The sequence below is a fragment of the Elgaria multicarinata genome, chromosome 4, assembly GCF_023053635.1.
Source record: "Elgaria multicarinata webbii isolate HBS135686 ecotype San Diego chromosome 4, rElgMul1.1.pri, whole genome shotgun sequence".
Taxonomy (NCBI): Eukaryota; Metazoa; Chordata; class Lepidosauria; order Squamata; family Anguidae; genus Elgaria; species Elgaria multicarinata.
The window spans coordinates 2115188-2135806 of record NC_086174.1 but is presented as its reverse complement, the minus strand read 5'-3'; the positions used below and the strand labels follow the sequence as shown (position 1 = coordinate 2135806).

At 44.5% G+C, this 20619-nt stretch overlaps 1 protein-coding gene across 1 annotated transcript in view; it reads right to left on the bottom strand.

Annotated features, from left to right (window-relative positions):
* Positions 1-2088: 2088 nt before the first annotated feature.
* Positions 2089-20619, bottom strand: part of LOC134398120 (nuclear GTPase SLIP-GC-like) — a 65287-nt gene continuing 46756 nt past the window's right edge. The window contains exons 14-18 of the mRNA XM_063125365.1: positions 17777-17915; positions 16688-16796; positions 9472-9608; positions 7575-7665; positions 2089-3088 (exon numbers count right to left, since the gene is read on the bottom strand). Of these exons, the coding sequence (XP_062981435.1) occupies positions 3039-3088; positions 7575-7665; positions 9472-9608; positions 16688-16796; positions 17777-17915 (526 nt within the window). The 3' untranslated portion in view covers positions 2089-3038. The remainder of the gene's footprint in view (positions 3089-7574; positions 7666-9471; positions 9609-16687; positions 16797-17776; positions 17916-20619) is intronic.

The following is a 20619-nucleotide window of genomic DNA, read 5'->3' as shown; positions in this document are numbered from 1 at the left end:
CATCTTCGAAGGCTCTCCTCTGGGCACCTCCACTGAGCACCTCCACTGAGAGAAGCCAGGTGGGTGCCTTCAAGGGAAAGGATGGCACCCCATTTATTAAATGCCCTTCCCAAAAAGGCTTACCTGCAGCCAGAGTGTTATCTTTGCAGCACCTGGGAAATATATTTCTTTTAGATTTCGTTTAAAACATTTCAAGTCCTTTGTTTTAAACTGTTTTATTGTCTGATGCTTGCAACTGCCTTCTGTCAAGGAGCTCATCTCTAGGTGATGAGATAAATCAGAAAAGCTTAGATTTTCGAAGTGTAAAATTTGTGAACTAAGGTCAGCAAATTACATTATGTAATCCTGAGGAGGGATAAGGACAAAAGTGTCCCTAGAAAAGCCTTTAGTCTCCACGACTTGTGGCAACTACAAAATCTGTAGATAGGAGTAGCAGAGGTTTCCATATGAAATGTTTCAGTAATGCATGGGTGTTGTTTCTGTTTTGTTTTAAAAACTGTATATTGTATTATAGCTCCTGACGAAGGACGATACGTCCGAAACATTGAGCAGAGCATTTTTGGATTTAAAGAATAAAATAGTTTTTAACACATGTATCAAGCACTAGAGTTGATTTCTCTTTTTAGGATCCACGTTTCATCACACCTACCCATTTCCCTTTAATTATCCCATAGCGTATGAAAGCTGTAGTTGTTGGTGTGATCCCCATCACACCACCTGTGGAGGGAGAGGAAGGAAACTTTGCGCCGGCAAAACAATCTCTTTACGGGGAGGGTGGGAGTGACAAGGGAGAGACGCTCCCTCAGGGCCCCTCTGCTTTTTCTGTGTGTGTTTTTACTCAAGAGTAAGCACACACATACCCCACACACTAGCAAACGCAACTTGAAAAGAGCTTACTATTTCTGTAACTGGCAAGGGATAGGATCGGGCTGTTAGCCTGTTTACTCGAAAGTAAGCGCCTTCCTGAGTGCCAGAACCCTTGCTTTTCAGGACGGAGGGCTCCGCACGGCGCTCGCTTGGGAGCCGCAAAGGGAAGCGTCTGGGCGACTCTGCTCGTGTCATCCTCTTGCGCCCCCAGTGGCCGCTCGGAGAACAACAAAAGATTCGCTCTTAAAGGGGTCCAAAATACGTCGCTTCTTTTGGCTAAGAAGCACAGTTAAAGCAGGATGCGTGGGAGTGCTTCACAGTAAAAGCAGATTATAAGGTGGAAAACTTCGGAGTCCTTTGCATGCAATTCGCAGTGATTGCACAGTATAATGCTGGTGTGATGAAGCTGGTATGCTAACTTCCAGTATCAGAGGCAGTAAGCCTATCTACACCAGTTGCTATTGCACACGTGTCCTGCTTGTGGGTTCCTAGTCGACAGCTGGTTGACCACTGTGTAAATGAAATGCTGGACTAGATGGACCCTTGCTCTGTGATCCAGCATGGCTCCTCCTTACGTTCTTCTTCTTCAGGCATCCTAGCAAGGTAGATAAATCTCCCCTGAATGCAAAGTCATTTTCAATTAAATATACTTCTTTAATATAGATTTTAATAGATTTTTATTAAAAATTTCAAATACAAAATAGCAAGCTATAGAAGCAGGAACATACAAAAGCATAACACATGGCTCGATGTTTCATAGACTTTCTTCAGGAGTGTGTGTGTGTGTGTGTGTGTGTGTGTGTGTGTGTGTGTTTATTGAAACCTGTAGCAGACTTAGCAAACGAAAGAAGGAAGAATACTAGAAATGTACCAATTCCAAGCTAAGCAAGTTCCTTTCCTAGCCGTCGAAACATTTGGAAAGCCCTGGGGTGGGTGTGCAGTGGCGTGGCATCAATTCTATGATGCCGCTGCGATCGCATACCCACCCCAGGGCTTCCCACCAAAGCTGCGGGGTAAAAAAGTTAGGTGCTTACCCCGACTTAATTCTCCAGAGCGAGGCAAGGATGCAGATGACATTCAAGAGGCAGCTGGACAACCCTCTGTCAGGGATGCTTTAGGGCGGATTCCTGCATTGAGCAGGGGGGTTGGACTCGATGGCCTTGTAGGTCCCTTCCAACTCTGCTATTCTATGATTCTATGAATATGATGCAAAACCCTGACTATACCATTGAAACAGAAGAGTGAATGGAGGAATGACTGACAGCTGAGGCTAGAATGGAATGGTGGGCGGGGTGAGTGGCAGTTGGGGAAAGGCAGTTGGAGAAAGGAGAACAAAGGTAGTTACAGTACTGAGAGGTCAGGGAAGAGGGAGCTGAGTTAGGATTGAGAGATAGTGACCTGGTTTGCTCACACATGCTTTATTTTAAATCAGCCACTCTACATGCCAGTACTACACCTCCCAGCATGCCTTTGGCAACCCGCAAGTCCTCGCGTCCTCTGAGACATCCTCTTGTTGCTGATGCTGCTCCTTGATAGAGCATTGAGCAGTAGCATCGCCAAGAAGGGGAGATAAGTGGCTGTCAGCGGATGCACCCAGCTCTGGCCAAGTCCTGCCAGACAGCGTGCTCCCCTTCCTCACTCCCTCTTAAGGTCAACGGCTGCACACTTGCTCCCCCCAGACCCTGAGAAAACAGCGATATCAGGATGGAGTGCCTTTGAGCATGTTCGACCCCTCAAAGTCACGCTGTTGTATCTAGTTGTGATTTTAAAACCACGCAGAGGGTGGGAGGAGGCATCGCAAACAGACACAGCCCATTTATGTGGGTTGTTTCCCTTTATGTGGAATTGGGCTGACTGCTGGAGACCAACCTTAGAAATCAGGGTTGTGAAAGACATGCAGCGGCAACCTTCCCATGCACTCACAATGGCTACCAAAGACTGGTAAGTCTGGCCTCCCACCCAAGGCATGCTGGGAGTTGTAGGCAAAAAACTAGGTTTTTATTAAATTCTTTAAAAATACTTAAAATCCCAAAATTCATGTGTTTAGATTTTTCTGGTACATGACACAGCCAGACCTATCACCGTGACAAGTTTCCAACTCATCTGGAAGTGGGTAAACATTTATGGACATATATGACACACACATACTTTCTGCTTTATAGGTAGAAATTCTATAACATGTTATGGAGCTGCTTGATAGCTCTGCACTCGTTCGCAATATCTGTAAAAGAAGAAGGGAGGAAGGAGGAATAATATGATTAGGCCAAGATGTGTTTAAAATCCACAGACCCTGCCCCCAATAAAACTAAGGATGCTTTTTCTGTGCATACAGACTCCGTTAGGGTGACCATATTTTGGAAGCCAAAAAGGAGGACAACATGGTCGGCCCCCAAGGGGGCGTGTCCAGTACCAAGGGGGCGTGCCCACCCAAACATAGCCTTGGTCACATGTCTGATTTTACAGCACACATTTGAGACAAATCTGTTCTACATAACATCTTAATGTTAAAATCACTGAAATAAAGAACAAGTGAGAGATTCACTGTATCTGAAATTAACTTCACTCACTCCTACTTTTGTAGGTTTTGCTGTACTTTGAAGCTTTTGCTATACACTGTGGGTTACAGTCTCCCCTTCCCTAAAATATCTTTTCTGACTGTGTCTTCACTCATTGCAAGCTGCTGTTGTTGTTAATAGGGTTTGCTACTGGCCAGCAGGATGGCTGGCTTTTTTAAATTTCAATTTTTAAAAAACGCTTGTGTATAATTGTCACAAGTTTCTCTACTCCAACATTAGGTTTAAAACCTCAATTTTTTTAAAAAAATCCTTAAAAATCAATGGATGAACAGATCTGTTTCAAATTTGGTACGGCTAAAGTTCTACCTAAAAGCTATCATGGTGCCAACTTTCAGCTCTTTATCTTTAAAAATGACTGTTTTAAAAATAATAATTTTAAAACTGCAATTTTTAAAAAAAATCCTTAAAAATCAATGGATGAACGGATCTGTTTCAAATTTGGTACGGCTAAAGTTCTACCTAAAAGCTATCATGGTGCCAACTTTCAGCTCTTTATCTTTAAAAATGACTGTTTTAAAAATCATAATTTTAAAACCTCAATTTTTTAAAAAAATCCTTAAAAATCAATGGATGAACGGATCTGTTTCAAATTTGGTGTGGCTAAAGCCCTACCTAAGAGCTACCATTGTGCCAAGTTTCATGTCTTTATCTTTAAAAATGATGGTGTTATAAGCATTTTTGTTAATTCCCATTAGAGCTGCTCTTTGGCTGAGGAAGATTGGAAAAATCTGGATTTCTCCTCCACCTCCCAGATTTGTCACCAAAACACTGGACTAATCCGGGCAAATCTGGTCATATGGTAACCCTAGGCTCCATCCAACATTACGCAGATGACTGTAAAGCAGGCAACATGCTCGCCAGCATCTGTTAAATGACAATAGGTGAAGGTATTTGGCATTAAAGGCCAATTCTACATTTTACCCTCAGAGATGCATATCTAAACCCCAATATCTGCTTTTCCTAGGGGAAACCTGGCTTTGCGAGAGGTGGAGAAGCAGTTCGGCAGGAGTGGAAGTTTCCCACCTGCTGCAACAATTCCTGTCCTCCCTTTTTCCCATATTTTTTTTCCGAACAGATATCAGGAATGAGAGGGGAGGGGCAGCTGGAGGGGGAGTTGCAGAAGGAACACCGCAGAGAAGGATTCAGCGTTCTTTGTTCCTCTTCCTCCAATTCATGCTCTCCCCGAATGGTTTCCCCCCTCTGAGGCTTATTAGGTGGGGGCATAGCTCAGTGTACAGCATGTGCTTGGCAAACAGAAGGCCCCAGGTTCAATTCCTGACATATCCGGGTATAAGAAAAAGTAGCAGGTGAGGAGAACCACCTCTTCCAGAGACCCCAGAAAGAATCACTGCCCTCATGGAAGACAAGTCTGGGCTACCAGACAGATGGCTGACCAGCTGTCTCTTGAAGGCCTCTAGTGTGGGAGAGCCCACAACCTCTCTAGGTATCTGGTTCCATTGTTGTACTGCTCTAACAGTCAGGAAGATTTTCCTGATGTCCAGCGGGAATCTAGTTTCCTGTCACTTGATCCCGTTATTCTGTGTCCTGCACCCTGGGAGGATCGAGAAGAGATCCTGACTAGCTTTACATAGACCCCACATACACACACTGGTGTCTGAAGCACTTTTTTAAAGAGCCCCAACAAACCAGCGATTTATCACATTCTCGCCATGCCTGGTATGTGTTTTTGCAGCACAGTACTCACATGACATCGTCCCTGTCCTGCACTCGTCTTCTCCATTTATTTTGGGAGCAGGGAAAGTTCTTTTTTTCCCCTTCCATGCGCAATAAAGCCACTCTTCCCTCCCATGGATTGCTGTCCTTGTGCTATATCGGACCATCCCGTTTTTGTTGGGGGCATGTGTGTCAAAGGGCAGCCTCACTGACCAAAGAGGAAGGCAGGGCAGTGCTCTGCTCAACCATGAAGGGGGAGGGACAGAAGGTGCCCAAACACACTACAGAGAAGGGCGAGCGAGGTTGCCGCCCCCCATGCCCAGGACTCAGTCCCATATAACTCTATGGTTCATACCCCTGCGTAGGCACATCTCAGTTTCCTGGCCAGAACGATGTTGGTTTCCCATTGCCATGGCAACATTGATCACGAACCTCTCCAAAATCTAATACTTTCTCTTCACTTATGTTGTTTAATATGATCATAGGGGAGAGCATAGTGTGTTATTTAAACGTAATTCGTAGAATCATAGAATCATAGAATAGCAGAGTTGGAAGGGGCCTACAAGGCCATCGAGTCCAACCCCCTGCTCAATGCAGGAATCCACCCTAAAGCCTCCCTGACAGGTGGTTGTCCAGCTGCCTCTTGAATGACCTCCCTAGGTAACAGATTCCATTGTCATACTGCTCTAACAGTCAGGAAGTTTTTCCTGATGTCCAGCCGGAATCTGGCTTCCTTTAACTTGAGCCCGTTATTCCGTGTCCTGCACTCTGGGAGGATCGAGAAGAGATCCTGGCCCTCCTCTGGGTGACAACCTTTTAAGTATTTGAAGAGTGCTCTCATGTCTCCCCCCAATCTTCTCTTCTCCAGGCTAAACATGCCCAGTTCTTTCAGTCTCTCTTCATAGAGCTTTGTTTCCAGACCCCTGATCATCCTGGTTGCCCTCCTCTGAACACACTCTGTTGCCCTGTTTCAGGCTGCCGTACTATTGTATTTGCGCAGAATATAGATATAGATATAGATATAGATACAGGTATAGATATATAGATATATACCGTATATTGCAGGAGAATGTAGGGGGCGGGGCGGGAGATTTCGCCGGCATAGTAGCGATACAGGTGGAAAGATACATGAGCACAACAATGCACAGATGTGAAAGTGCCCAGCGCTCGACTCACTAAGGAAACGAAGAGGGAAACAGCGGACACAAACCCAGGAGAAAAAGTAGGTGTGATGGAGCCCGAAAAGGTGCAGGTAGCAGGTGATGAGAAAAGAGTTCTCTCTGGCCCTAAAGAGCAACTGCTGGACCATCAGCTTGGCATAATTTGGGGTGTCTCTCAGGGGTAAAACACCTACTTTCCATGAAGGAGAGGGCCCCCGGTTCATTACCTGGCAGCATCTCCCGTTCAGAGACTCAGGAAAGAAGACCCTTCTCTGCCCGAGACCACTGCCACCAGGCACTGGACTAGCTGGACAAATACTCTGGCCTGGAATATGCTCATGCCCTGACTTTGGAAGCTTCAAAATGCAATTTTAGGTGCATCTGGTGGGCAACATACCCAGTGACATTTACCAGCACAGAAGCAACAAATTAAGGCTAATCAAAGGCCAGCCCTCTGGCCAAACGCTTTCTTGAACAGGAGCATCTTGCAGACAGTTTTTCAGGCATAAAAGGATGGGCTCAAATGAACCTCCTTGGGGAAACTGTACCGTTGCCCTGGGGCCACAAATGTTAAGGCCTTGCCCTTGATGGACAAAAGCCTCTCCTCACTAGACTTGGAGCTGGGCTCCTGTCAAACATCTATGGAGATCAATGCTTTCTGGGAGTCTGAAGCCATGAAGGGCTTTAAGCGCAAATATTAACATTTTCAAAACATGGTTTATAGTTGTAAAGTGAGTCGCTTGCCTCAAGGCCGGCAGTGAGAGGCCCGTGGACCAGTAAAGTGAAGGTCCTTGGATGCCAAGGAAGGAGGCAGACTTTCAAGATTTTAAACTGGGCTTGATTCACCAGCTGTCCAAGCCCCAACAAAATGATCAGAAGTCACTCAACTCACACTCAAGGTTTATATACCGCTTGGCATCCAATAAAATATCCAAGCAGAGAACAATAAAAAGGGGAGAAAAACTAATAATCATCAAAATACAGGATTAAAACTGGTAAAATCAAATTGTGCCATGGTCAGTTACTGGGGGAATGCTTGTTATTTATTGTTCATTGTGCCGAAGGCGGCTCCGGTACGTAGCGCCTTCTGTCTGCAAATGTCCGGGTGTAACAATGAAAACAGCAAAGCAGAACATTCAGCAAAAGGGAGACTTTAAGGGCTCTCCTTATGTTCTTGTACTGATCCCTAGAACCCAGAACAACACTGCTTCTTAAGGCCCAACTACTGCTTGGAAATCCGATGTACCTTACTCATTTCGTAAGCCCCTGGCGACTCTGCACCTGACCGGATGCTTACCTGGTAACTTCACAGCCAGCTGGTCCTGATGCAGCAAGAGCAGTTTGAGCACAATGGAAGTTTCCTTTTTCAGCGTCATCATGATCTCCTCCTGTGTGACACAAAGCATGTCCCATATGAAGCCACAAGCACGCCAGTGGGGGCGGGGAGGAAGGGGGCGTCAATCGGTGACAGAGCGCCTCCTTTACACAGTCCAAACACACCCACACCCGCGTCTCCGTCTAAAGGATCTCATTAACAGAGGCCTCGCTTGTCTGAAGGTGCTTGCTCAAGGGTGTGATGCTTTGCTATAGCCACTTCGCTATAGCTATTCTTGGCCTGATGCTCATCAGGCTTTTCTGAAAGGGATACGTTGCACATGATTTCTGGGCTTCCAACCTCTTAAAAGGGGAAGGCATTTGCTTTATTCAGTTTCCCCTTGAGTGTCATTTTCCCAGGTTTATCTCAAAGACAGTAACTAGTATCTTTTTGTCTACATGCTTTGCAGCTGGCTTAATAGGGAAGTTACCCCGCCACTCCCCCACAAAAGCTGAATAAATGTGGAATCGGAACTTCTGCTTGGCGTTTATGGCACCTTCACTGCCTCTCCTGACTAGCTCCAGGTAGATGTTGCTTGCGACTCCTATGAGTGAGTAATTTATGGCAATAAGTTTAGCATAAGTCAACAACTTTTTACTTTGTATTTTCCCATGCCTTTTCAGTTCTCTCTTCCTGTCCATTGTTGTATTCCTGTTTTTTTAAAAAAATTGTTACTTCGAAAATTGGAGGTTTGATTACTGACCAAACTCAAGAGCGGGTGTATGATTTTTCTCCTCATGCTGCTTAGGCTGTTTGGTTCCACTAGGGTGACCATCTGAAAAGAAGGACTAAGCTCCTGTATCTTTAACAGTTGCATAGAAAAGGGTATTTCAGCAGGTGTCATTTGTATATAGGGAGAACCTGGTGAAATTCCCTCTTTATCACCACAGTGAAAGCTGCAGGAGCTATACGGCAGCTATATTGTGACCAGATTTAAAAGAGGGCAGGGCTCCTGCAGCTTTCACTGTGGTGATGAAGAGGAAATTTCACAGGTTCTCCCTATATACAAATGACACCTGCTGGAATTCCCTTTTCAATACAACTGTTAAAGATACAGGAGGTTTGGGCAACCAGGATGATCAGGGGTCTGGAAACAAAGCCCTATGAAGAGAGACTGAAAGAACTGGGCATGTTTAGCTAGAGAAGAGAAGATTGAGGGGAGACAGGAGAGCATTTTTCAAATACTTGAAAGGTTGTCACACAGAGGAGGGCCAGGATCTCTTCTCGATCCTCCCAGAGTGCAGGACACGGAATAACGGGCTCAAGTTAAAGGAAGCCAGATTCCGGCTGGACATCAGGAAAAACTTCCTGACTGTTAGAGCAGTACGACAATGGAATCAGTTACCTAGGGAGGTTGTGGCCTCTCCCACCCTAGAGGCCTTCAAGAGGCAGCTGGACAACCACCTGTCAGGGATGCTTTAGGGTGGATTCCTACATTGAGCATGGGGTTGAACTCGATGGCCTTGTAGGCCCCTTCCAACTCTGCTATTCTATGATTCTATGAAGTCATGTAAGGAGGAAGGGAGGTTAGGACAGGCCATGGGTTAGCCAGTGGAGAAAGAGGGCTTGGCTATCTGCCCACCTACTCTCAGGTGATGCATCCTGATAGCTAGAGGAAACACTACTTGTCTAAGCAAAGAGGTGGGGTGTTAAATAGGAGCTGGTTGTGCCAGTTTTACCTATTGGCTAGCAAAACAAACAAAAATAGTCACGGAGGCTCTGAGTATGTAAAGGCAGCCTCATCAAGAGGACGCCACGTGCAATAAATATACCCCAAGTGATTGTGCTCAGAGTCGAAGACAAGGGTTTTCCATTGTACCTTCAGTTCGAGGAAACAGCTCTCCATTTTTTTTTTGGCGTTCTCAAACATCTCCTTCTTGACCTCTCTGTCAATGTTGTCCCTGAGGATGGTCTTCATCTGATCACAGGCTCCCGGGCCCCTTATGGTTGAGGCCTCTATAGAAGCAAGAATGGTCAAAACATTAGTAGTGAGCAAGGGAGGCAAGGGTTACACCTGGATAACAAGTTATTATTATTATTATTTATTTATATAGCACCATCGATGTACATGGTGCTGCACAGACCACACAGTAAATAGCAAGACCCTGCCGCATAGGCTTACAATCTAATAAAGTTGTAGTAAACAATAAGGGGGGAAAGAGAATGCAAACAGGCACAGGGAAGTGTAAACAGGCACCGGGTAGGGTGAAGCTAACAGTAGAGAGTCAGAACAAACTCAATGTTTAAAAGCTATAGGGAAAAGAAAAGTTTTTAGCTGGGTTTTAAAAGCTGTGATTGAGTTGGTAGTTCTCAGGTGTTCTGGAAGAGCGTTCCAGGCATGAGGGGCAGCAGAAGAAAAAGGACGAAGCCGAGTAAGGGAAGTGGAGGTCCTAGGGCAGGCGAGAAACATGGCATCAGAGGAGCGAAGAGCACGAGCGGGGCAATAGTGTGAGATGAGAGAGGAGAGATAGGAAGGAGCTAGACCATGAAAAGCTTTGAAGGTCAACAGGAGAAGTTTATATTGGATTCTGGAGTGAAGGAGAAGATCCCATTCAATGGACATTCTCTGCTCAATCTAATGGAATTGATTCAGTGGGTTCAGCCCCAACTGAAGGAAACAATGTGGAATTATCCAACAGAATTAATTTCAACATGGGTTGGCATCTCCTTGGGGCAGGTACTGAGCTTCTGAGCTTTCAAATGTTGGAGGCAAAGTACAAGACCAAATGAATACAGGATACAAATCAAAATGATCATATTTATTTTGATCAAATTAATTTGTATTACTACATTACTATTTTATACTTACAACAAGCCAAGCTTAGTCTGAGACTCAGTGAGTGGCCCAAAGTCACCCAGTCAGCTTCATGGCAGACTGGGGACTAAAATCCATATTGCCCAAGTCCCATTCCAAGGTCTAACACTACACCACACTGGCTCTTACTACCTATGGTTTAAGGCTGAACATAAATACACCTATTTGGCCTTTCCCCCTTGTTTCCATTTTCAAAAGGCACAGGAAGCCTCAAGCAAGCGGTAGACTCATGACACAGTGCACTACCATGCTTTGCAACGCCATGTGATATTGATGGCCTTATATGGTATTGCTGCCTCTTGTTAGAAAGGCAGTTAGCAGAGTAAAAACAAAAAGGCAAAGTGGTATGAGTATTTACCAGACCCACATGGAAAAGCAGGCACAGAGTAGGATTTCAAAAAAACCAGCAGGAGAAAGAGTGAGTGAGCAAGAATGTGCTCCCAGTAATAGAGGGTGGCAGAGAGAGGAGGGAAAGGAAGCGAAAGAGCAAAAAACTGTAAGCTACAGAGAGAGATCCTAAAGCTAGCTATGCTCCAAAATTCCCATGCATTAACTAGATAACTGCCAAACTGCCCCCTTCCTGTAACTTGCAGATGAGGCTGCAATATTCCCAACAGATACCCACATGCGTAAGAACTCAAAACCCACCCCCAGCAGGCACAAAAAACGTCCCATATAGAAACATATTACTAATGGTCAGCACTGGAGCACTATGCAATCATATATCATATATACATACATACAATGGGGGAGGGGGGCGGCGGCGGCTCACACATAAGAAGAACCAAGTTGCTGCTGCTGTTTTACTCGCGTTACCATTCAACCAGACACAGTAAGGGAGGATCAGGTGAGCAAGCAAAGCTAGGATGAGAGAAGCAGCAGAAACTGGTGGGCATGGCTGACATTACTGGATTCTCCCCCACCTCATCTCAGCGGTGGGCTAGAAAACAATTCATTGGTTCCCTTGAGGTTAAAGTCAATGCAGCCAGTGGACCATGTCAACTGGAACACAACAGGAAGTCAGCAATTTGTGTAGTCACAGTCAGGGTGCGAGGGAGCCCATCATAATACTGGCCATTTGCTTTACCAGGTATCAGAACATCAGAAGAGCCCTGATGCTGGATCAGACCAAAGGTCCATTCAGTCCAGCATTCTTTTCACACAGTGGCCAACCAGCTGTCGACCAGGGACCCACAAGCGAGACATGAGTGCAACAGCACTAGGGTTGCCAGACATCCCAGAAAACTGGGAATGTCCCAATTTCCAGGAGAATCTGAAATGTCCTGACCAGCTGGGCAAGAATCCCGGATTTCTGGTCCAGCTGGCTGGAGAACTTCTGACCTCCAAAATGGTGCCTTGAGCCTGCTCAGCGAGCAGCAGCTTCGAAAAAGACGCATCAATCCGGTGCTTTTTCCAGAGCATCACCGCTATTCCACAGGGTCATCTGAGTCACTCACCCTGTGACTCACCTTATTGCAACTGCAGCTGCGTAGAAGAGGAACAACGGAAAGGCGCACGTGCTCTGCTCAGGCTCCCTGAGTCCCATGCAATGCAAAGGAGTTTGGTGAGCTTGGCGGGCTGTGGTCAGACCTTTAGGGTAAGCGTGGGGTGGAGCTGCTGGGTTATTTGTGGGGGAAGAAAGAGAGTTTTGTGGGGGACAGGAGGGCGGGAGTGGGGGATGAGGGGGTGAAGGAGAGGAAAGGAGAGAGGGGAGAAAGGAAAGGAGAGTCACACCCCCAAAAACCGCCCTTCAAAAATCCACCTCCTTGGATTTGGATTGCAAGCCTCAAATCTGTTACTTGGAAGTCAGTTGCAGTGAATTTAAGATGTCTGGTTTTACAGTTGTTGATGTTTTAATTGAAAAATTAAAACGGTATAAAAATGTAATAAATAAATAAAAATGGGCTTTGCAAAAATTGGGCTTTCCCTAGACTTTTACACATTGCTCAGTTTTTTAAAAAATCCTAGCCACCGCCACCCCCAAAAAAAGTCTCCTGGTTTTGTGGATTTTGTGGATATGGCAACTCTAAACAGCACCTTCTTACCCATGTTCCCCAGCAACTGATGTACATAGGCACACTGCCTCTGCTAATGGAGGTAGTACATAGTCATCAGGACTACTAGCCATTGTTAGCCTCCTCCAGGAATTGATCTAACCCCCTTTTAAAGCCATCCAAATTGATGGCCATCACCACATCTTGTGGTAGTGAATTCCATAGTTAAATTATGTGCTGTGTGAAGGAGTCCTTCCTTTTATCTGTCCTGTATCTCCCACTAATCAGATTCATGGGATACGACCCACTGGGTTCTAGTATTGTGAGAGGGGAAGAAAAAGGTATTTCTTAGAGTTTTAAGCAAAGTCTTGTGATCATGGGGGTTATGTAAATGTGGTGCTACAGGAAGGGCTGGATAGGAGGAGGAGTTTGGTTAAATCCCCACAGCTATTGCCATCCTAATTCAGACTCATAATTGGAAAGACCCATGGAGAAAGAGGCATCCAAACCATATTATTCATTATTGGTAGTTTTATTCTCAATTCCTTTTCTACTTATGCCTTACATGGAGTTTGCCTTTTTTACAGCAGTCGTACACTGGAATGACCCCTGAACCAGGATGATCAGGGATCTGGAAACAAAGTCCCATGAAGAGAGACTGAAAGAACTGGGCATGTTTAGCCTGGAGAAGAGAAGATTGAGGGGAGACATGATAGCACTCTTATTATTATTATTATTATTATTATTATTATTATTTATTTATTTATATAGCACCATCAATGTACATGGTGCTGTACAGAGTAAAACAGTAAATAGCAAGACCCTGCCGCATAGGCTTACATTCTAATAAAATGATAATAAAACAATAAGGAGGGGAAGAGAATGCAAACAGGCACAGGGTAGGGTAAGCAGGCATTGGGTAGGGTAAAACTCTTCAAATACTTAAAAGGTTGTCACACAGAGGAGGGGCAGAATCTCTTCTCAATCCTCCCAGAGTGCAGGACACGGAATAACGGGCTCAAGTTAAAGGAAGCCAGATTCCAGCTGGACATCAGGAAAAACTTCCTGACTGTTAGAGCAGTACGACAATGGAATCCATTACCTAGGGAGGTGGTGGGCTCTCCCACACTAGAGGCCTTCAAGAGGCAGCTGGACAACAATCTGTCAGGGATGCTTTAGGGTGGATTCCTGCATTGAGCAGGGGGTTGGACTCGATGGCCTTGTAGGCCCCTTCCCACTCTGCTATTCTATGATTCTATGACATTTTCATCAAGCTGTTCACCACAACCCCAAGAACAAATCCCATCAAGTTTGGAGGGGGGGTTGCCCCAATGTGCATTACTTTGCACATGCTTACGTTCAACCACATCTGCCATTTGGATGCCCGTTCTCTCAGTTTAGATGAGACCCTTTTATAACTCCTCACAATCCGTTTTTGTCACAACCACTGTAAATAATTTGGTGTCATCGGCAAACGTGGCCACTTCACTGCTCACTCCTAATTCCAGATCATTTTGTGAATAAGTTGAAAAGAATTGGTCCCAATACCGATCCCTGCAGGACCCCACTATTTACTTCTCTCCATCAGGAGAATTTACCATTTATTCCGACTCTCTGCCTTATGTTCTTTAACCCGTTTCTGATCCATAAGAGGGCCTCTCCTCTCATTCCATGACTGCTAAATTTGCTCAGAAGTCTTTGATAATGGAGTTGTCAAAAGCCTTTTGGATGTCAAAGTAAACAATATCTACTGGGCTACCACGGTCTACATAGAATCATAGAATCATAGAATAGCAGAGTTGGAAGGGGCCTACAAGGCCATCGAGTCCAACCCCCTGCTCAGTGCAGGAATCCACCCTAAAGCATCCCTGACAGATGGTTATCCAGCTGCCTCTTGAATGCCTCTAGTGTGGGAGAGCCCACAACCTCCCTAGGTAGCTGATTCCACCGTCGCACTGCTCTAACAGTCAGGAAGTTTTTCCTGATGTCCAACTGGAATCTGGCTTCCTGTAACTTGAGCCCGTTATTCCGTGTCCTGCACGCTGGGAGGATCGAGAAGAGATCCCGGCCCTCCTCTGTGTGACAATCTTTTAAGTATTTGAAGAGTGCTATCATGTCTCCCCTCAATCTTCTCTTCATATTTACTGACACTCTGAAAGGTTAGTGAGTTACCACTGCAGAAGCTGTGTTGATTCTTTTTCAGCAGGGCTTGTCCTTCTATGTTTACTAATTTAATCCTTAATATTGCTTTCAACCAATTTACCCAGCAGGTGCTCCCGAAGTCTACCAAACCGAGGGGCTAATAGGCCATGGCACTGTTGGCTGGGTCTTCAGAAAGCCGGCCTCACTGCCCTTTCATAGGTCCACATTCTACCATTCTGCGCTCAATGGAACCCCACCCTGCAGCACACTCAAGAGGGGAACAATATGGGAAGGCAGAAGGAAGATGTTGTACAATGTACACTATAAAAAAAGGTATTTATATGATGATTATGGTACTATCAAAATCTAGCTTGTGTGTGTGTGTGTGATATATTCAAATCCATTAAATCCCCACAGGATTGTGGGGCTGCCCTTGAAGACGACGTTGAAGTTGCAGCTAGTGCAAAATGCAGCAGCTAGACTGCTGGCGGGTACATCTTACAGAGACCACATAACACCGGTCTTAAAGGAACTGCACTGGCTGCCTATACGCTTCCGGTCGGAATTCAAGGTGCTGGTAATGACGTTTAAAGCCCTAGATGGCTTGGGACCTCGATACTTGAGAGAGCGCCTCTCCTTATATACGCCTCCCCGAGACCTCAGATCTGTTGGAGGAGCCCTTCTCCGCATCCCACCAATGCAACGTATATGCTATGATGGGACAAGGGAGAGGGCTTTCTCTGTGGTGGCACCCCGACTGTGGAATGCCCTCCCCTTGGAGGCCCGATTGGCGCCAACATGGATTGCATTTCGACGCCAAGTAAAAACATGGCTTTTTAACAAAGCCTTTGATGGTTAAACCCACTGGGACATTGTTCAACTGTTTTAACTGCATCTATTGCTTTTAAATTATATATTGTTTTAACTTGGATTATGGTTTAATTTGTTTTAAATTGTGTATATTTATTGTTTTATACTGTATGTTTTTATCTGTACGCCAGCCTGAGATCTTAGTGATATAAGGCGGGATATAAATATTTTAAATAAATAAATAAATAAATTAAAATGAATGATTTCAGTAATCCCTGCAACAATCCTGCAAGGTAGGTCACTATTATCAGCCCCTTCTTCAGATTGTGGCTGATCCAACACAGCCTTGTGATCCCATGGCAGAGGCAAGATTGGAACCAAGGGCTTCCTAGCACACAGCTCAGTCCCTTAGCCACTACACCGGTGCTTACCAATTAATTCATTAAAGTTAATTAGTTAAATGCCAGGTGCCTTATTCAACTAAAAATCAGTTACAGAATCCCTACAACGGCAGGGGTAGAATTAAGGCAATGAGGGAAACTGCTGCTGTTGCCTATGCTCTTGATGGCTTATTGAAACGTAAAATCTAGAATCATGGAATCGTAGAATAGTAGAGTTGAAAGGGGCCTAAAAGGCCATCGAGTCCAACCCCCCGAGTCCAAGCTGGAGCGTGTTCAGAGGAGGGCAACCAGGATGATCAAGAATCATTAGATCTAGAATCATTTGATGGCCTGTTTGAACAGTTGCTGGAGTAGGGTTAGCGTGATCATAGAATCATTTTATTTTATTTTATTTTATTTATTTATTTCATTTCTATACCGCCCAATAGCCGAAGCTCTCTGGGCGGTTCACAAAAATTAAAACCATGAAGAGCATAATAAAACAACCAACAATTTAAAAAACACAAAATACAAAATACAATATAAAAACCACGACCAGGATAAAACCACACATAGAATAGTAGAGTTGGAATGGGCCCATCAGGCCATCAAGTACAACCCCCTGATGAGGGAAGTCACTGTTCCCTCTCCCGAAAAAGGAACCTGGCCCCTAAGTATGTGAAACCATGACATCTGATCAAAGTGCTATTTGCCGTGACATAGCAACACTGCCCAGATATGGGAAATCCATAATTTGCTTCCCTTGCAAAGCCTACACCCACATCATAGAGGGTAAAATCCCTCATACTATATACCTGGTCCCAGAATGCATCTCTTAGCACTGTTCAGCGAAACCCCTCCAAAATATGACATACAAATATCAAGATCTCCTACCTTCATAATAGGGCATCAGATCAAATTGGATGTATTTTTGAAGGCTCTGGTAGATAACTATCTTCTGCTGAAGAATCTCTGCTCTTAGTTTCGTCATGATGACATTTGTCTGTGGAGATCAAGATATAGGTAGGAAAGTTCTCTCAATCACAAAAATGATCTTCTTAAACTCAGCTTGTCTCCTGTCAGTGTTGGGTCCCCCTCGAGAACATGAAACCGGGGCTCCACTAGGGTCTGCCATTGTTTTCCACGTGCAAATCAACGTGCTGGCTTGGCGCTGACAAAACCCGACTAAAGCCTCTGTGCCCTTTCTCTGTCCCCGCTCCATCAATGCTGGCCAACTCAAGAAATGTAAGCATCTCCTGGAAGTCTCTGCACTGCTGCTAGTTTTTACTCTGGTTGCACTTTTATACTGCAGTCTTAAGCTAATAAGAGCTTCTCTGCATTAAAGGAAAATCATAGAATCATAGAATCGCAGAGCTGGAAGGGGCCTACAAGGCCATGGAGTCCAACCCCCTGCTCAAGGCAGGAACCCACCCTAAAGCATCCCTGACAGAGGGTTGTCCAGCTGCCTCTTGAATCCTGCTACCTTAGTGGGGCTTCATCTTTCTGAGTTCACAATGGGGACAATACATGCGTTTACCACCACCACCCACCACCTTTTGTTTTTCCTGGTTCCTTGTGGGCATGTTCCATATGTTTCACCGATCTGGCTAGCAGATGCTGCTGCAGGATTTCTAAATTATTGCCGGATTCTTGAATTGTGTCAGTTTGGGGGATTACTGCATTTTTGTCGATTTATAAAATAGCGGAATAAACCTGAAATACGATGAGAGGGGGACCAGAGATTGATGACATCATGAAAAGGACCTGCAAACTTCCTTAAGTGCACGATAAACGTCTCGTGTAAAAAGCCTCTCTATTTTATATTATATTTTATGCTGTGTTTTGTGCTATGGATTTTTGTGAACTGCATTGGGGGGTATAGAAATGCAATAACTAAATAAATAAACAAGATGATAAAATCCCCAGGTGTGGGTACTTTCTTTTGCTTCACTGGTTAATGCTTCTTTCTCAGTATGAACTTACTTCATGAATGAAAGCTTTAATTTTTCCATTGTCTTCAGGTATTTTGTTGTTTCTTGCAATCTGACTGATCTTCTCCTGCACCTCATTTTTAAACCCTTCCAAATGAGGCCACAGATTGCATCTTGTTCCTTTTTGGATCCTGTTTAAAGGGGAAGTGTTGAGAACATAGCAATGAATTTCATCCTCCAGTCATATTCTGAACAGCAGGCAAGGAGGTGTCAAATCGGAGCAGCAACTGTGGAAAAGGGGCATCTGTGGACCAGTTTGGATATCCATGTCAAGTATGAAATATGCACCTGCTTACGTATATGTTCAGTTTCGTTTATTTAAATGCCCCTTTTCAGCAGCAGACTATGCTTAAAGTGGCTCGCAATAAACGTCATCATCAAAATACAACATCATATTTGTTACAAAACATATATAAATAAATAAAGTATGAGTTCAATATTACAATGAAACAATCTAAACTTAATACATAACAAACATAAAGCAAGATATTTTTTTTAAAAAAAACTGGGTAAGGAGAAAAACCTAACCCAATCCCAGCTAATGTTGGGTTTACATAAGAACCTAAGAACCGTGTTCAGAGGAGGGCAACCAGGATGATCAGGGGTCTGGAAACAAAGCCCTAAGAAGAGAGACTGAAAGAACTGGGCATGTTTAGCCTGGAGAAGAGAAGATGGAGGGGAGACATGATTGCACTCTTCAAATACTTAAAATGTTGTCACACAGAGGAGGGCCAGGATCTCTTCTCGATCCTCCCAGAGTGCAGGACACAGAATAACGGGCTGAAGTTACAGGAAGTCAGATTCCGGCTGGACACCAGGAAAAACTTCCTGACTGTTAGAGCAGTACGACAATGGAATCAGTTACCTAGGGAGATTGTGGGCTCTCTCAAACTAGAGGCCTTCAAGAGGCAGCTGGACAACCCTCTGTCAGGGATGCTTTAGGGCGGATTCCTGCATTGAGCAGGGGGTTGGACTCGACGGCCTTGTAGGCCCCTTCCAACTCTGCTATTCTATGATTCTATGATAAGAGCCCTGATGCTGGATCAGACCAAGGGTCCATCTAGTCCAGCATTCTTTTTGCACAGTAGCAATCCAGCCATCAGCTAGGGACAAACAAACAGGACATGAGTGCAACAGCACACACACCCCCGCCCATGTTCCCCAGCATACTGCTTCTGATACTGGAGGTAGCATATAACCAGCAGGACGAGTAGTCATTGTTAAACTTCTCCTCCAGAGGCACAAATGGTGGCTATTTTTAAACACCTGTTGAAAACATTCTTGTTCACACAGGCTTTCCCTTACCTGTGAGGGATTCTGCTACTACCCTGTTTTACTATTAATGTTGTGGTAATGTTTTCAGTTATGTATTTCATCAGGTTCATTATTGTTGTTAATTTCATTTCTATACTACCCCATAGCTGAAGCTCTCTGGGCAGTTTACAACAACATTTTTTATAATGTTATACTGTATTTTATGGTGAACCACTTATGGATTTTAATATATATTAAATGCTGTGAAAGTATTATAATCTATATAAATAAAAATGAAAAAGACCGTTCGTTACTGTCGTTATATCTCCGAAAGTTCTTCACCGATTGCTTTGAAATTTTGACACAGCGTAGCGTTCGAATTCGCGAGCGTTGTTATGTAACTATGTTCTCTATGGGGTCAAAGGTTTGTCTTAAAATCGAAGAAATAGGCCTTCTCAAAACCAGTCCTGCTGATCATTGTGACATCACCAACCAGTAGGCCAATCCGCTCCCTCTGCCTTCTCTCTTATTTGCATGTTCTCTCACAATTGGCTGAGTGAATATAGATGTCACACCTGTGACAGTTACACGTTCTGAAGAAAGGTAACTGCCAGGAGTTTCCGCTAACCTCCTCACCGTAAAAACATCCTTTTTTAAAAACCAAACAATCTGCTTTACTTCATCCAAATAATGCCTCGCAGAAGATCACACTTAGGTCGTCGTACTCGCGGAGCGGAAGCACTGCGACGAGAAATTGCAAATCAGACTGAGGAAGAACGGGCATCAGCAAACAAGAAAAAAAGAAAAAAAATGCCTCAAATTCGTGCCAAGGAACCAGGCAAGCAACGTTCAGCCAGACTTGAGGATGCACGGTTGCGAGCACGGCAATCGCGTTCTACAGCTTCAGATCTGCTTTGTTCTCAACAGAATGAACGCGACAGGCTGAGAGTGGCTGAAAGACGTCAACAAGAAACAGCACATCAGCGTCAAACACGACTATGTGGTAAACAATCACACGATTACAATCGCCTTGCATTCCGGTACAACCCAGCTGATGATTATAGTTTGAGGCGGCATGTTCTCATCGGCACTATGACTGAAGTGTGTCCTTATTGCAGGGCTCTTAAATTTAATGGAGAAACAAAAGGAATGGGTTGCGCTGCTGGAAAAATTAAACTGCCTCAACTTGGAGAACCACTGGAGCCATTACAAACTTTGCTTGCCGGATATACCGCTGAATCAAAGCATTTCCTATCTAACATCAGGAAATACAACTCATGCTTCCAAATGACGTCATTCAGCGCAGAAATCATCACAGCTCCATTTATGCCAACTTTCAAAGTCAAAGGACAAATTTATCATAAAGCCGGCTCCTTCCTTCTGTTTCAAGATAGTCAACATAAATTCCTACAAATGTATTTCATTGGTGATGGCAATGATGAATTGAATGCACGCTGCGGAATTTATACCGGCATAAAAAGGGCCATCATTTTAAAACTGCAACAGCTACTTCACGAAAAAAACAATTTAGTACATTTGTTCAAAACAGCAATTGACATGATGCCATCTGATACACACAAG